The sequence below is a fragment of the Lathyrus oleraceus genome, chromosome 3, assembly GCF_024323335.1.
Source record: "Lathyrus oleraceus cultivar Zhongwan6 chromosome 3, CAAS_Psat_ZW6_1.0, whole genome shotgun sequence".
NCBI lineage: Eukaryota > Viridiplantae > Streptophyta > Magnoliopsida > Fabales > Fabaceae > Lathyrus > Lathyrus oleraceus.
The window spans coordinates 92781160-92800086 of record NC_066581.1 but is presented as its reverse complement, the minus strand read 5'-3'; the positions used below and the strand labels follow the sequence as shown (position 1 = coordinate 92800086).

The 18927-nt window shown below is 34.5% G+C and overlaps 1 protein-coding gene across 1 annotated transcript; it reads left to right on the top strand.

The window, feature by feature from the left end:
• Positions 1-1912: 1912 nt before the first annotated feature.
• On the top strand, positions 1913-18587 carry LOC127125569 (uncharacterized). The gene is made up of 27 exons (XM_051054345.1): positions 1913-2356; positions 2432-2526; positions 2673-2772; positions 3553-3657; positions 3830-3992; positions 5428-5548; positions 5745-5807; positions 5898-5978; positions 6084-6178; positions 6286-6436; positions 7672-7758; positions 7877-7996; positions 8078-8206; positions 8292-8389; positions 8492-8615; positions 8791-8898; positions 9775-9916; positions 10328-10438; positions 10565-10689; positions 12476-12661; positions 12879-12989; positions 13785-13949; positions 14033-14191; positions 15100-15333; positions 16191-16358; positions 17255-17373; positions 17482-18587. Exons 1-27 carry the CDS (start codon positions 2197-2199, stop codon positions 18026-18028), a joined length of 3867 nt encoding a protein of 1288 aa, XP_050910302.1. The 5' UTR covers positions 1913-2196; the 3' UTR covers positions 18029-18587.
• Positions 18588-18927: the final 340 nt, after the last annotated feature.

Here is an 18927-nt window from a genome sequence, read left to right as displayed (position 1 = left end):
TCATAATGTATATTGATTGCTTGGTAGCAGAAGATTTACACTTCCAGGCATATGTGTATTACTGTGAGATGCGTCTTTTGGAAGACACAACCTTTTGCTCTAGATGGTTGGCTTGTGGGTCACGTTTGGTGTATCCATATCCTCCTGAGCACGACATGCGACAATTCGGCTACATGCAGTTTGTTCCAAGAGAACCTTACGAGTCTGCTCCTTCCGCTATGACATGCAAAAATGTTAGTGCCATGTATGATGATTACCTTAATCATCTAGTAACAAATGTGACACGTGGTACCCTAACTCCTAGCGACTAGAGTGCTACACACAACTACATACAATGGTATTTCGGGGTGTCATATCCTTATATGACACCAGGTGCTCTAGGAGATCCACCTAGGCCAGCTCATCAGGAGATACTAGAGAAGGAGCAGACTAGGGTAAATTATGTTGTTGATGTGTTGTTGCCTAGATGTCATCGTACCATAGAGCTTGGGGTGACAAGTATAGACAAATGCCTCTTTCCGGATGGCTCTGAGGTGAGAGACATTTTATATGCCATCATAGAGGAGGCACAAGAGACACTGTATCACATGAGTCAACGTAGGAACATGGGGGCTGGAGTCCGACATATGTAATAATATATAATATTTGTATTAGGATGACTATTATCATTTGTACTTTATTTTGACTTCATTGTGTATTCCGGATTTATTCATTTATATGTGTCATTTTCATATATTTGATTAATGTATGGTTTAATTTATATAAAATTGAATATGATAGTATATCTATGATCCACCGTCAATTAAATACGTGTATCTCTAAAACAAAGTAAATAATTATTGTCTAGTGTGAATATAGAAATACATCTTCAGATTCTATTTGATGTGAATACGAAGATGCATATCCGGATCAATTTATGTCAAAATGAGGGTGTTTCAGTAAGGAATACATTAGCTGTGTATGGGGTGGATCCAGAGATGTAACTCCGAACTAACTTTTGAGAAACATATAGGGTGAGACTCACTTTAAAACATGCTTTGGTGTGGAAAAGGTGCGTTCAAAAATGCATTTCCAAAATTTGAAGAGACATTTTCGAATTTCTTTGGGTGCTTTTCCATTACTTAAGGTAGGATAAACAATATGTTTTATTTAATCTCTTTTTATCAAATCCTTCATCAATCTTCTAACCCACGAGTTCTTAAAAATCTAGAACCCATAACACATCAAAATTAAAAAAAAGCCATATTAATATTATATTTTCTCTCTCTCTTATTCCCTTTAAATTTGTCTTCAATGTTCCTCCTACTTACCATATCCTTTCTTCATCAAACTTTTTTTCAACCTAACAATTTCCCTCTCTCAACCTTTCCTTCTTTCACCCTCTTGCTATTTGACCGGTTTAAAAAATATATCTTTTTTTTAAACAGACAATGACATGTAATACTAGAGGATACACATTTCTCCACGTTATACAAACTAATAAAGAGTTAAAAAATATATCTAAAAATTCAATTTTTGTTCTTACTTTTTAGAGGGAAAATTAAATTAAAATTTGAAAATAAGGTATTTTTTTAAAAATTGTACTATAAACTCAATTTAAAGAATATGCAAATTTATTTTATATAAGTATTTTAGTTGAGTTTCAAATTTTAAAATTTAGAGATCATACAGAATTAACATAAACATATTTGAATTGAGTTTATATAAATGTATTTGATATGAATATATATAAAGATTTTATAAAGTAAAAATTTATAAGACACACGAATTAACTATAAACTTAAAATTTGTACTTGTAAATACTATAATAAAATAACATTAACAGAAAAAAAAACTATAAATCAAATGTAACTAAAAAGTAGTTTATAGAGAGTACTAAATGGTAATGGGGTGTAATTAGGATTACGAGGAGTCATGTCTAACACTTTCTCATATTTTTTGTCCCATATTTGAAAACATTTAAAAATACCCATCTTCAAAAAAAAAAAAGAACTGGAAATAGAACAAGCATTATTCTGGAAGCCAAAGACGACGTCGTGTAAGGCAAACTGAACTGAACCGGTTCCCTCTTTCTGGCGACTGGTTCTCAAATCTCAATCCCCCTTCTCACGGCAGAGATCCGATCTGAATCGGCGATTCTCCCACACCACACAATCCCTTAGCTACGAACAATAACCGGAAAAGACAACAACGACGATGGATCCGGCGATGACGCCGTTGGGGAAAATGCTATTGGAGGAAATTACTCCGGTAGTGATGGTTATTTCTACTCCGGCCGTCGAAGAGACTTGCTTAAAAAACGGCCTCTCATTTCTCCAGATGCTCACTCCATTTTGCTCCTTCAACAACATCGACGGTAATTCTCAACTCGTTTTCGTCAATCAAGGTTTCTGACTCGTGATTTATGGTTCGTATTGTTCGTTTATTTTAGTGCCAGTGAGGACCGCAAGTGATCAGCCTTATCGCATTCATAAGTTCAAATTGCGTCTCTTCTATGGTTCCGATGTTAAGAAGCCCAATTTGAAGGTAAACTCACTTTTTGCACCGTTTTTTTGCTAATCATGTTATTCACACTTGCTTGTTTTGGGGATTTTTGATATGATAAATGTGTTAATCTTTTAGGATTTATAATAATGTGGTTCTATTTGTGTGTGTATCTACGTTTTTACTAGGTTGCTGAGCAGCAATTGAAGCAAGTTATCACAGACTCGGGGGAGAAAGTGTTTTCGGAGAAGTGCTTAGATGTTCCGGAATTCAATCATGAAGTTACGAGTATGTGGAGTTTATTGTTTAGAATCATCTGGTTTCGGCAATGCTCTGTTTTAGTTGATTAAAAACTGTTTATGATTTAAACATGTTTGTTCATTTGTGTATGATTTAAGCAGCTGCAACCATATATGATGAATACACTTATTTATAATTTTAGTAGTAATTTAGGGTCTGTTTGGGAGTTTGGAAGGGAGGGCTTTGAGGGAGGGAAGAAGAGGAAAATAGAAAGACATCTTACTCTTTGTTTGAGATGTTTGAACAGAATGATAAATGCATGCTTATGATTAATATATTCAAAATTTTAAGAGTATTATAACAACAATATCGGATTTGAAGAATTTATCTTAGCCCTCCAAATTCTCATCTAATGTAATTTTTGAGTTCCCTAAAATAATTAGAGATTTTCTATTATGAAGAAGAATAAACTCCCCAAAGCACTCCATTTCTTCCACTTCATCCTTCCTTTTTTTCAAAGACTTCCCCCCCCCTTCTCTCCTAAACTCCCAAACATACGCTTTGTGTTGTGTAATAATATATATTTGTAATTTTTTTATGTACATGCTTTATATTGCTAAATAACTTCTTTAGTTTGATTAAACCTTGGGTGTGATGATTTATTTTAATAATTTAATCGAAAACGCTTGAGCACATGCTAGAGCTCTGTTACGATTCACTTGTTTGGCCCTTAAATGAGCTCAAAAACACGTGTCAGTGTGATGAAAATGCAGTTGATGTTCTGTCATTGTTTGAGATTTGGTTTGATTGACAACAATACGTTTGTAGGCTCTGAAGATAGAGATACACCATCTTGGTTTCAGTTTTTCAATAAAGAGCTTGTCCGCATGGCTTCCTTTTCAGACCACGAAGCTTTTGACCATCCCGTGGCTTGTAAGATTTTCAAATTAGTTATAGTTCTTTTTCTGTGATTCCTTATAATTTACTCCCACAAATTGTGTAGTGTCCATACTATAGATACTTTGCTTTTAACATTTTCAACTATTTTCCTTCTTCCGAAGGCCTCATAAGATATAATTGTCTTTCTTCTGAAATTAACTTGCAGGTCTTTTAGCCGTTTCTTCAAAAGATGAACATCCAATTAGCCGATTTGTTGACCTTTTTAATACCAACAAGCTTCCTTCTCTTCTAAAAGATGGTGCAATGGATCCAAAGATTTTAAAGCATTACTTGTTAGTGCATGACAATCAAGATGGCCCCGTAGACAGGTATGAATGTTCTGCCATTCTTGTTTAGGGAAACTATTTATACATAGACCCATCACAAATGTGACATTGTACTGGTTGCCACCAACAAATACTCCCAAGAAAGATATTGCCATTTTGAACTTTATTACTTCATACCTTTCTGCAAGATTTATCTCATGCATGTTGGGAGTGGATGGGAGATCTATTTTTTGGTGGTTAGTGAAGATAACTTAAGTCTGGCATGCTTTTTCGGAAAAAGACCTTTTGTTGGAATTGAATAGGCATATTTCAGGAGGTGGACCAGGGAGCACTTTTTCATGTTGATGCATAAATTTATGAGAAGTTTCAATTTAAGATACTTATGGAAAGATTTCTATCTAATCTTCCATATTCTTATGCATTCTCCTAAGCATGAGAGATTCCCTTTTCATAAACTACTATAAAAAAAAAGCTGCCTCTGAAGTTTAATGTATGTACGTTCACATGTTCACATGCTTCATATTGCTATCTTTTGCTATGCGTGTTGTCAACTATGTACTGCTCTTGCTCTGCAAGGCAGACATTATTTTTCTTGGAACAATTTGTTTGGGGTTCTTGGAGAATAATAGGCGTGTCCTACTCAAGAAAATTTTCTGTAGGTTATATTTGAATTTTAGCAATAAGGAGGAAAAGTCTCTCCTTTTATGGTGTATTTGTTTAGTTGGAGTATTGTTTGCATATGGGACTCGTACTCCCATCTCAATAGGATTGTGTATATGGCCTGTTTTGGGTGTCTGCCAATTGTTACTTCCATTAAGACTACATGATTTCACAGATTTTTCTGTATTCTTACTTCTTAGCTTTTTAAACTTTTGATGTTCTTTGCTTTTTTTTTTGTACTGGAGGATTCCCTGTCATCTTTGTAATATTACTTTCCGTCCTTTCTTTCTAACAACTTACTTTTACGGAATAAGTAACTCCATATTGACATTAAAACTAAAACATAGAATGCATTTTGTTTGATAGTTTCCTTATTTCATTTTTAACTAGTAACTAGTAAGCTACCTGTTCTTGAGAAGGCACTGTTCTTAGCAGCCTTGTGTTTTCTATTTTGTCCTTACTAAACCAGCATACTGTCAATTTTGAAAAAATACACTGTTACCATTTGAAGGGAAGGTCATGATGTACAACATTGTATGGGTTTTAACTTTAAAACAGGTCTTAAAATCTCAGCACTGTGTCAGAATTATTTCAAACTTAAAAACCAGTTCATTCTCTGAGAATGAAGACTGAAAATGAAAATTGTTTTCTGATTCTGAAAAAACGATCTAGAGAATGAAAACATGATTTTTTTTTTCTGGCACCCAAATGTAGCTTTGGACATTGTTAATTCTTTACATGGAGATAGATTTATTAATTTTCTGTAGTGTTTGTTAGACTTGTTTTGAGTTCCCACTTCCTTCTTATTCTTTTGCAGAGCAAGTAAAATTTTGACAGAAATGAGGAATACATTTGGTACAAGTGACTCTTTGCTGCTTTCTATTAATTCTTCCCTTGGGGTTCCAATCAAGCATCAAGATAATCCTTGGGCTTCGCAAGTAAGTTTGTTTAGAGGTCTTTTAATCTGTTATTGTCTCTTTCCCTTTTTAAATGAAAAGTCAATTATTCGCTTCATCTTAAAAGGAAAAAGAAAATTTTGGTTAACTTTTGGAACCCATGTTCATGTAATTTTTTTGTTTCATATTCATGTAAAAGTATGCAATTTATTCTATTGTCTCCTGAAATTTGTGACAGATATATGATGCCTCTCCTAATCAAGATCTTGGTTGCTTTCTTAGCATTGATGATATCAATGAGGTATTTTGTCAACAACAATTAGATTCAATATATAGTATTTCTGTTCAAATTATAAATGTATTTTGCTACCTCATTTTTCTTGCCCTGCAGATCAAAGATTTAATGCAAGATTTATCATCTAAGCACATCATTCCTAACATGGAGCAAAAAATCCGTTTGCTCAATCAACAGGTCATTTTTGTTAGTTTGAAATTTATTATGAGACTCAACATCCTATTTTGACATTTATATTCTGATTTCCCTTTCCCTTGTTTCTTAATATTGCGTTGTGTTTAGGTTTCTGCAACACGTAAAGGTTTTAAAAACCAAATAAAAAATTTATGGTGGAGAAAAGGGAAAGAAGATGGTGTAGATTCTCTCAATGGTCCTACGTATGTCACCCCATAAATTCCTATCTTATGATGGAAAGTACATGCTATGTATGTATAATTTAGATATCTTCCCTTTTTCTAATATCATTGTGCTTTCATTGTTGAAGGTATAACTTTAACTCAATTGAATCCCAGATTCGAGTTTTGGGGGACTATGCATTCATGTTACGAGATTATGAACTTGCCCTGTCAAATTATCGCCTAATTTCGACAGATTACAAGATTGATAAAGCCTGGAAGCGTTATGCTGGTGTTCAGGTAATTTTTAATTTATATTTCCAAGTGGAGAGGGTCTTCATATTTATTCATGGTTGTTCCATATGTTTTAGTTAGTATTTTCTGTAAAGAGATACTGGAAGGATGTTAAATTGGATTTTGTTTCCGATGCCTATATACAGCAATTTGGGAAAATGGTTTTGTTAGAAGATATATGAAAATATCTTATATTTTCATATTATACTAGAGTTTCTTAGATTTTCTATCTCATAGGATTAACTTCTTAAGTATCTTGGACTATCTCTTAAGAATTAGTTTCTATATCTCTTTTTTATCATCATCATTTGTTTCTCTTAGGATAAACAAATGAAGGTTAGAGTTGTTAGGATTAGTTGGGTGTTGGTTAGTTAGAGGGTATCCTGTATAATAGAAGAAATAATGAGACCAGATTTAAGTGGAAAAATCAATCATTTGTGATGGGGAAACCCCTGATTGAGAGACCTCTCTCCTATTCTCATCCATTAAAAAAGATTGTTTTGTTTCTGTATTAACTTTCTGTCTAGGTAGTAGGTTCCTGACAATTGGTCTGACCTGATGAATCTCTAGTGGGGGAAGAGATGAAGAAATGACATTGAAGCATACCAAGGGGTCGTGTAATACAACTTTATCTTTGGGGGTCTAACATTCCTAAATCAATATTATGGATGGGTTTGTGAAGAAGTAAGAAATCTATTAGGTTTTTAATGGATGGCTCTTGCTCATTTTTACAAAACGATTTGTAAGGTGAGGGGTGCCATCTTCTATGAACTCATTTTAAACCTTATCTCTATTTAGTGTGGGACTTGAGTTTTTTTTCAATACACCACCACCTCATGCCCCGACACTTCTGGGCTTGGTGTGTGAATATAAATGGTGGGTGGTCGAATGGATAGACTCAAATGCCATATTATGTTTTTATATTAGGCCTAACTCATCCTTACAAAGTTCCTATGTAAGGATATGAGTGCCCCTTTCTGTGAACTCATTTCAGGTTTTATATGTACTGTCTTATACCTACACTGTCTCAGGATTCCTCTCATTCCAATGTGTATTTGATTTATTCATGCACCCCTTTGGTTAGAAGCATGTCAGGAGCCACTAATGAACATGCCTCGTGCATCCACGATCACTCCACACCCTCGTCAGCCTCAAGAGTCACATGCCCTAATTTATACACTTTCTGATAGTGAATTACTCTGAAAATGCATCACTATTGGCCTCCCTTATTTATTTTTCAGGAAATGATGGGACTTACGTACTTCATGTTGGATCAATCACGAAAAGAAGCCGAATATTGCATGGAAAATGCTTTTAACACATATTTAGTATGTATGGTTTATTTTGGATCACGAGAAAGATATATGTTTTTCAAGAAGCTGCTCTGTCATGCTACATTCCATTCACTTTAATTTTTTTTTTAATTAATAAACTTGATGTGTCCAGAAACTTGGATTATTGGGTCAGCAAAATGCTACACGATGCGGTCTGTGGTGGATAGAAATGTTGAAGGCACGAGACCTATATAAGGAGGCAGCTACAGTTTACTTTCGTATTTGTGGTGAGGTAGTGCTTTTTTTAAAATGTAAAAATTGATCAAACAATTTGGATTATTATGTTCTGTTGTTAAGCAATTCCTTGTCTTAGGATATCCTACATTCTGCTGTGATGCTTGAACAAGCATCATACTGTTATTTGTTGTCTAAACCCTCCATGTCACGCAAATATGGATTTCATCTTGTTCTTTCTGGTGAGCAGTATAAAAAGTGTGATCAGGTATTGGGCTGTCAACATTTCCCCCCACTTAATACTGTGTTGCTTTTTGTTATTAATTTTCTGATCTTGGCGCTGTTATGTTCAGATCAAACACGCAATTCGAACATACAGAAGTGCTCTTTCTGTTTTTAGAGGAACTACTTGGAGTTATATCAATGATCATGTTCATTTCCATATAGGACAGTAAGTTAGACTTGGTTCAGCAATAATATATTGTGACTTTCTATTGAAAAATCATGTCACTTACATTCATTGAAGTTTGTTAATTAAGATGCTATTTCTTAGGTGGTATGCTGCTCTTGGTATGTATGATGTAGCTGTCAAGCATATGACGGAAATCTTGGCTTGCAGTCACCAGTCCAAGACGACACAAGAGTTATTCCTGAGTGACTTTCTTCAAGTTGTGGAGGTAATCTTTCCCTCTACTTGATTTTCAGCTTTCATATGTTTAGAACCTGATTGTATTAAATGTTTCTGAACTAGCATTAACTTAATTTTTTTAATTCTTGAAATAGTTTCAAGTGTTAATATCTATTTTAATGCTGAGTTGGACAGTATATAATTAATTTCACACCTTTCTACAGAAAACAGGGCGGACATTTGAGGTTACAAAACTTCAATTGCCTGTGATCAACATCTCTTCTCTCAAAGTCATATTTGAAGATCACCGAACTTTTGGATCTTCCTCAGCGGTAAGTTGATCTCAATTCTATGCTTCCCCAATTTTCTAGATATCATGGATTTTAATCTTCAAAATGTCTTACTCTTCCTATTTAGGTAGCCCTTGTTACTGTTTAGCAGACTAGTTATTTGCTAGGTAGGTACGCTGGGTTGCTTATGCTCTTATCTTAAATCTGTATAGGTTTGGTTGGCACTTAAATATTAGAGGAGATCAGAGAAGGTTTTTCTTAATTTGCTTGAACAAAACACACACTTGGCAGACTGATGTCTATACTTTGGTTACATCAGGATTATAAATATAATATATTCGGAACAGTTATGCTAATTCTATTCCCTAAGCTTCGATGAATATGTTCTACATTTGTATAATGAACTTATCTACTTGAAAAGTTGAATAATTATTTAGGGATGTTATTTCCTACATTGGAATATTATGCATCATCTGATAGAAAATTTCTTTTTCTCTTCCCAAACACTTCAAGCCTGTTACTATCTCTTTTTGAGAGGTCTTCCATTCTCTTGCTCTAAATATCTTACGAGCTATATTTGATACATATATATTGAATAACACTAACTAACTGAGACAGATGGCACTAACACCAACTAACTGATACAATGAGTTTAATTAACAGTTGAGTTATCTATTACACAGATCACATATCAGTATATAAATCCCCAGCAAAGTGATTAGTAGCAAAGAATCGAAATTACGTTGTTCTTTATGTGGTTTTCGAGGGAACTTCAGGGGTTTCTTCTCATCTTAATATCTGTGTTAGAACTTTCAAATGTTCATCAGAAGCGTTTTATCCAATGGATTTTGTTGCACAAAAGTTTAAAATTAGTTAATGGATGTAGTTTGATTATGATAGCTTGAAGTGTCATTTCAGGCTAACACTAAAGAAGGCTTGTGGCATTCTTTGGAAGAAGACATGATACCATCATTTCCAGCTGCCAAGACTAATTGGTTGGAGTTGCAATCAAAGCTTATCTCAAAAAAGCACACTCTATCAAATGTTTGTGTTGCAGGAGGTATGTGTAGAATTTCGTCTGAAGTTGGTACTAACTCATTGTATATTTTCAACTTCTGTATGGTAGAAGAGGGGTGGACTGCAGCAAAATTGCTGATGCCATTCATTTAGGAAATTAAATTGCACTTGTCAGTTTATGTTTTGATCTATTTTCACTCAGAAATGATTAGAAACTTCAATAACTATTAAATTTTCTTGTACAAGTAAGTTTTTTGATATTTATGTAAAGTGAAAATATAAAACAGATTTGGAAAAGGGAATTTTGACCTGACTAGGACTATGTTAACTATAATATAATTATAGTTTATTTTACAAAATAATTTGGTTTAATGAATCAGCACAACAAGCTTACTTATTTTTTCTTCCTGTTATGCGTTACCGTTGCTCCGTCTATCCATTGCACCATTTGCAGAAGCCGTGAAGGTTAATATTGAATTCATAAACCCTCTGCAAATCACAGTTCCTGTATCTGGTGTTACACTCATATGCAAATATTCTACTAGTAGTGATGCACTTGCATCAGGTAAGCTTCTGCTTATGCCTTGTACACTTTTTTTATTGATTTCTTCATTTTTTTAGTATTTATTAATCAATAATAAATACTAGTAGCCTTCTTCTGGTTGGTAATAGTTTGTCATGGATACTACAGATGAAAAGGAATTAAGTGTGAAGTCTAATAATGAAGTTGACCACTTCAGGGATATGAGCTCATACAATTCCTCCTTTTTGGTATCTGAGGTTGATTTCTCACTAGGAGGTGGTGAAACTACCATGGTGAGTTTGTTCTAGAGCCGAATTTCCGTACAAGAGATCTTTGTCTTGACTAAAATATGCTAATTGAGTTGTATTATATTTGTGGGTAATGAAGAACTTCTATCCCAACTCCTTAACTTTGACTAGCAATATGCAAATTCTGTTGCTCTGTGAAAGTTCACGAAATATCACATTTCCATCTTAATTTTATGCATATCTTCAATTATATTGAACCTTGAGTAGAATGACATTAGAGTTGAGTCCTGCAAGATGCGGGCAATTCACATTTCTAGCAATTTGGAAATGGACAAGGCATGCTAAGATGTTAATTTGGAGAAAAAATAAAATTGTTGATTTGTTGTGTCTGGTAAAAATTGAGTTTAGAGACATTAGTTTTTATTATTATTATTTGGGTTAGGGATAACTAAACCTCAATAGCTAGCTCAAGAGGTGAGGATTCCTCTTGCTTTAGGAGGACTACTTTGACCATATCTTTAGTTGGTAATCTCAAATAAAATAAAGCATAAACTTTGCAGAACTGGATATATGAGGGTAGCTCAAAAATAGATTTAGAATAGACTTAAGTACTATATTAGTATTTGAGCCGGGCCATATTTAATCTCAAAAGCTAGCTCAAGGGGTGGGGATTCCTCTTGCTTTAGGAGGACTACTTTGACCATATCTTTAGTTGGTAATCTCAAATAAAATAAAGCATAAACTTTGCAGAACTGGATATGTGAGGGTGCTCAAAAATAGATTTAGAATAGACTTAAGTACTATATTAGTATTTGAGCCGGGCCATATTTAATCTCAAAAGATAGCTCAAGGGCTGTGGATTACCCATATTGCATAAGAATTACTTTGCCATATATTGAAAGTGTTTAAGAGAAGAAAGAATTTGTGAAAAAGAGAAAATTCTCTCCAAATTTTTATATATCAGGTAATTTCTGAAGTCTCAAGTGTTGGAGCCTTCTATTTATACAATCATGAATCAATTCAAGGAACTGGGAAAGCTGTCCTTACAAAGTGAAGCTTATAGAAAACAAATACAGCTGTCCTAACAGCTGTCGTAACCAACTAACAAACTACAGCTACTGAAGTTTATACAGTACATACAACAAGGGAGTGTTTGTCTCCTATATAATCATTTTCCCACAAACTCAGGGTGAAGACTGAATATGGGAAGGACTAAACATGTATCATGTGTTTGTCCCTGAGTGCATAAGTTTAGTTTGAACAGTGGTTTGATGAGGACAGTATTCTGAATACCATTGAATGATTCAGTGTACAAGCTCTAATATGAATATATAGACTAGTCCTATTAAACGCTAATCAAGAAATACATGATACGGTTCTCCTAAAGATTACATGTTTACAGCATAAAAATATTCTTTTACAATTTTTGCAAATATACTTTTTACACAGACAAAAAACTCACTTGTTCATTACTTTTTGTTGTATTATGATTGACAGTTGGGAAGACAAGATAGATCTGGGGTTGGGATGAGGGCAATAGAGAAAATTGGGGTTGGTCCTATTATAAAAAAGATGATAGAATCTAATCTTGGTGGTGTGAGGATGAGCGTGTGAGCTAATTATAACTGTAGAAGCTCGAGTAACAACAGTGGACTGAGGGTAGTCTAATATTTAGATTTAAATTATTTATTTATGAACATTATTTACAATAGGACATTATATCTTCTTTTAATTCATGTATTTGAGCACTCCTTATGAGAAAAGGCTTCTATTGTCGTAATTTAAATTATCATCTATGGAAAATTGATTTTATATAGTACATGATTGCCAGGTTCAACTATCAGTCACTCCCAAGGAAGTAGGTACTCTTGAAATTCTTGGTGTTCGATGGAAACTATCAGGTACAATAGTTGGCTTTCACAACTTTGAGTTGAGCCACCCAAAGAAGAATATTGTAAAAGGAAGAAGGAAGGCAAAGCAGCCTCCTAATGAGAAATTTAAATTTATGGTGATCAAGGTGTGTGCTCGTCTCCTCTTCCTTTTCATTTTTCTTTCTCTCCTCCCTCTTATATTATTGGAAAAGTATTTTGAAGTATTATTCAATTGTGTGAAGAGTACAAGCACTAATCTGAATATGTATTGCTTTTTTTATTAATGAGACTAATACTTCCTTATTTTCAACATATTCTTTTATTTCTATATCTATACTAAAGCAACTTTTTTCATAATTCCAGAGCATACCCAAGATTCAGGGTTCTGTTCACTCTTTACCTGGAAAGGCATATGCTGGAGATTTGCGGCGACTTATGCTGGAGTTGAAGAATCCATCAGAATTTCCTGTTAAGGTACCGTACCTGGAGCTAAGTTGCATTTTTTTCTTCTCCGCGTGCATGCATCTCTTAGATGTCAACTTGAGTATAGATGCCAGGGAGTCAAAATAGTTTTCTACCGACAACAAAGTATACAAACATTATTTTGCCAGAATATGAGCAATGGGAGGAAGATTGACACTTCTGGCAGATTTTGGGAAACCAGTAACATGAACATTGTCAGCAAACCACTCTAAACCTTGAGGGCGAGGTTGCCATTGAAGGGGGTAATGTGTTGTTGGGGTAAAACTATAAAGGATAGAATGCATTGTTTGTTTTTCCTGCCCCTCAACTGATTTTAGTGGAAACAAGACCTCTCTTGGAAAGGGTTATTTCTCCATTTGCAGTCGAAAGTATCTGAAACAAACATGCTATAGTAGTTAGGATTAGTTAGGGTAGTTAGAGTGGTTATGAATTAGACAAATAGGAGAAATCAGGATAGATAGATTCATTCTGTGAATTTTGATGGCTTATGGAAGAAGAAATCATTTGTGAAGGGGAGTGTGTGGAGGAGATAACTCCTTTTTTAAATCAATCATCTATAAAATAGTCAACTTTTTTGTTGTCGCTGTTTGTTCCTATCAAAACACCATTTTTCCTCTCTTGGATACCATGAATTGCGGGGTTAGTTGTATACAGCAGGAACACAAGTGCATGGTGTGATTGAAAGATAAATGTTGTCTGCTACCCAACATCCTTGTATTGGGTTGAACTTGCTTTCTTCATACTCTTTCTTGCATGCTAACACCTGTTCAATTGTTGTTTTGGCAGAATCTGAAGATGAAGATAAGTCACCCTAGATTCTTGATTATTGGGAATCAAGAAAATGTGAAATTAGAGTTTCCTGGTTGCTTAACAAAAAAGACAGATTCAGAGCGAAGTAGTGCACATACTAATCCTAATATCATGTCTGAAACAATCTTTTCGTTTCCGGTGGTCGGTATTGAATCTTTGAAGTTGTGTATTACTACGTCGGCGTCTGATGGCATTTTGTTCACATGAGTTACACTTTGTTTCAGGACACTTCAATTCAAGGGGAAACACCCTTATCTTGGCCTCTTTGGTTTAGGGCTGCTGTTCCTGGTGATATTTCTATTTATATGAGCATTTATTATGAGATTGAAGATATATCAAGTGTCATTAGATATCGTACTCTTCGCTTGCATTACAATGTGCAGGTTAGTATAATGTTTACTGAAAGTGAAGTTTTTTGGGCTTCACTGGTTTTATTTCCTTTCTTTATATACTGTTATTTTTAACTATATGATGCTATAAAATATTGAATCATTATGGTTATTAAATTTATGTTACATTACGGTCAGTGTTGTTAAATATCCAGTATATTGCCAGTATACCGGTATTGCGTATCGGAATTTTGGCTATCCGGTACGAAATCTGGTATTGCATTTCGATTCCGCTACGCTCAAAATAGCGGCGCTTTTTCCGGTATACTGGTATAGCCGCTATGTATTGATACCGGGATTGGTTAATGTTGGGGACATTGTTTAGGGTAGACCAATATTATTGCTATTATGTTTTACAATAAGTGGTGGACCCATATTAAAAAACATTAAAAGAATAGAATGTGAAGAGGTGGAGTGCCGATGTCGTTCTTTCTTCTACTTCACTTTGTTGCACTTCCTTCATCTTTTATCACTAGTTAGACTTAGAAGAACTACTAGTTATTGGTTGTTTTGAAGTTTGAACTACTTAGCTTTTGAGTTTTAAGTCATTTTTAATTTCTGGTTTTAGCTTTCTGCCGCATTGTTTAGTTGTTTGAACTTGAGATTTTCAGTTTAATGTTGGTAAATTTTTTATTATTATTTGTTTATGTAGTTTTTATTTGTGTGTAGCATGTTTTATTTTATATATAATTATTTATTTTAACCGCTTTGCGGCTTCTGCTGTTTGCCCGCTATGCTATCCGATATTTCTCATATTGGTTTTTTGGCGGTCCGCCATTTTCCGCGATCTGCTATTAACAACACTGATTATGATAAAAAAAAATGTCTGTTAAATGACTTATTTTCATATTTACCAGTCATAGACCTTGTTAATTCTCAAGTGCCAAATTTGGTGGTCGCAGGTATTACCATCATTAGATGTCTCATTTCAAATTAGTCCTTCTCGATTAAGAATCCAAGATTTTCTTGTTCAATTGGATGTTGTTAACAAGACGAGCTCTGAAAGTTTCCAAGTTTATCAGTTGTCATCTATTGGGCAACACTGGGAAATATCATTACTTCAACCTCCTGATACTATTTTCCCTTCGCAAACGTTGATGGCTGGTCAGGCCATATCCTGTTTCTTCACATTGAAGGTTGGTGCTATAGTTTTTGACTTTGTGAAAATGCTTTATTTGATCCATGTAGCCTTGCCCAACTAGTGAGTAGTGGAAAAAGACTTGTTGGTTGTTCATCTTCGGTGAGATTTATTTTTTTCTCATGCAGATTATATAAAAACATTTTTGTAAGCCAATCACATATTTTTGTATTGTTTATACATACTAAATCCAAACAAATCTAATCTCTTGAAATAATTTAAGCTTTTCTGGTTATATTTAGTAAATTAACATTGTGTTGTTATTTGTATATTTATTACTTTGTTCTATCATAGAGTGTTTTTCTATTTTTTTTCCTTCCCAAATAACCAGAAGAAAATATAATGATTGATAAGGTGAAAATATTTGGTGCAAAAAATCATGAATGACCTGCATATTTATATTTCAGAATCTAAGGGCGGGTGGGGTAACTCAAGTGGTATGTGCTAGTTAGATGAATGTAAGATGTTGGTTCGGGGGTGGGGTAACTCAAGTGGTATGTGCTAGTTGAGTTAGATGAATGTAAGTTGTTGGTTCAGGGTTCAAATCTCTGACACCAACATTCATTTGTATTTCCTCATAATGTACTAATGTAAACAAGTTGATACTTATAATTCAACACATTTTTGAATAATTTTTTTAAGAATCTGTATCTTCAAATGCTTAGCTGTCCGAGGTTGTTTGTTTTCTGTTGACTTTATTTTTCTCGCAAAGCCATTCAATAGCATTCTATTATATATCCACCATTCATGTATATTTTATGCATGGTGAAATTTGGTATCAAATTTGTGTCTGCTACTCTGCTTTGCACGCACATTTTGATTATGGTGGGCTAAATCAAGGTATTGTTAACTCAGAATTCAAGGAGATTATCGACAGTGGAATACAACATATCTACCACACCTGTCAGAAGTGATGTGTTATTGGTTCCTCAATGCAGTCAGGATTTAGTTTACAATTCGAACAATGTACCTTTGGTCAATTTCCACCATTATGAAAGATTGCAGCAGAAAGTGTTACATGAGGTAGACATTTCTTTTGTTTTGATAATGTCCAGATCTATTACTTCTGAATTTATATCTGTTGAAATTTCCGTCTTCATTGCAGTCCGCCCCTAGTCGCCTAAATTGCGGCATTTGGCTTGCCTTAATTGCAGTCTCCAACACCTTCATTGTGTTGGGTTTGAAGGGGTGGATTTAGTCCCACATTGTTTAGAGGTATTTTTAAGTAGGGGTAATCCTTACCTTACAAGCTGGTTTTGTAGGGATGAGTTAAGTCCAATCCAAATTCTAAGAATATCGTTGTTTATGATGGTATGTGTGGTTGAGTAGTTGAAAGTAGAATTGGTTGAAAATGAATTTTACCAAGACAAGAATGTGACTGAAATTATATTTTTCACTTGATACTGTTTTTGGGTTGTAACTGATGGTCTCTTTAAATTTTTTCCTTTAACACAACAAAATGATGATTTACCATTACTATTATAATTCTCTTAAAGACTGGAATGCACAGATCTTTTCTAGTGCATATTTTTTCTTTGGGACATGATTATATTTTTAGTTTCTCTTTGGCTCTGTGGCCACTGTTGCTCCGAGGTTATTAATGTATCTGATTTGCAAAGAGATTGAATTGATCTGCTGAACTGCTGAACTGCTGAACTGCTGATCTCTCTGGTTCTGTGCACATGGTTGCTCCAAGCTTTGTTTTTCTCGGCTGTAGGATATTTTGTCATTTTTTGTACCTCTTCTTTTTTAATATTTTTTTACCATCAAAAGAAACTTATTCTTTTAAAATCAGTAGTTTAGGAGATACTGCAAATTGAAACTTCGATATAAATACTATTGTCATGGTGAACATATGGGGTTGACTTAAATACCTTTGTTTTTCTTTCCTATTACTGACAGGAGATTAATCTTTGTAGGATCTGGGCGACCTAAATACCGTTGATTTTGTGTTGATATCTCGGCCTCTCAACAATAGTATCAATCCTGGTTTATCTGACCCTCCTCATGTTATGTCTCACCATGCGTGTCATTTAAGGCATGTTCATGTTCTAATTTTGATTTTCTGATAAATTTTATATATTTGTGCGTTATTATTTCATGATTTTATGGGGGTTTATGTTAATCTTTTTCTTTCTTTTGATAGTACTGCTAGCACAGGCCCCATTTCATGGCTAGTGGACGGACCTCAAACCTTGCATCATGACTTTTCTACATCCTTCTGTGAAATAAATCTAAAGATGCATCTTTACAATTCTTCTGGCACCACTGCTTTTGTGCACATTGACACCATAGATTTTGATCGTGGCGGTGGACATATCAACAGTGTGAATGCTGTTTCATCAGCAACTCCTGATAACCAAGTAGGGTGGCATGATGTCACACCAGTGAATGAACTCAAAGTAACGTCCAACACAGTTGAAACACAACCAGGAAAGGCACTATCGTTGGAAAGTGTCTCCCCATACATTTGGTCTGGATCAAGCTCAACCAGTATCCACCTTGAGCCCATGTCCTCGGCAGAAATTCCTCTTCAGATCTGCGTGTTCTCTCCAGGGACATATGATCTGTCAAATTATTTTTTGAACTGGAAACTTCCATCCAAGGGTCTGGGAAACAGTGATGAAACGGGGCAGCATTCGGGCAAGTGCCAGGGCTATAAATACTTTTTGACTGTGCTCCAGTCCCCTTGAGATGTCAGTAAATGTTTTCATGCTACAATTTTTGATTTGATTGTAACTGTGGGTTGTATATATATGTTCCATGAATTATTAAATGCCAGCAGGAACATGGAACAATGTAAAAGTTCAGTGGAAAAAGTTGTAGAATACAAGTTTTTTTTTGCCCAAAATAACAAGGGGGGTTGAGAATACACAAATCATGTGAGAAGACAATTCATCGAACTGGCCAGCGGTTTTGGACTGACCAAGTTTGAGAGTGGAAGTTACTAGCAATTAACCAATGATGAAATGTCAGAGCTAAGCACTGGTGATGGAATGTCATGGGTGGAATGCAGGAGCGTGCAATGCAAGAATTAGTTGCACCAATCTTTTGGGCGTAATTCAAAATTAGCCATTGTTTAAAGACTGTTGCAGAGTTGAAAAACAACAGAAAGGGATACTGTGCAAAAGTTTAGATGAGAAATATATTGTATAATTTGATTAAACAGTGCAATTTTTACTGTTAAAATAATGTTAACTATTTAATTTGATGTTAATGTGAAGAATTTGACATAGGGTCTTCTTTAAGTGAGCTCAAGTGTCAACTTTCGTGCGTGCTCGTAATTTGCTACAAATTTGTGATGGTTGAAGTGCTTGATGCTTAAAAATAGAGTTTACAAAGAGGCTCGGCTGCCTTATTCGCTGAATGCATGGTACTCCCTTCGTTTTAATCAAGTATTGTTTTAATCAAGTATTGAGAATGATGAAGTAATTTAATTATAGAGTAGAATTGATAAAAGTCTATTGAAAATCGTTATTTATTTTGCAAATGAGTTATTCATTGTTGGACAAAGAGAGTATGTTATACACCATTTGGTTATCATTATAATGAATAATTTTTTTTTTAATTTTATTGAATAATTGGTTATCAG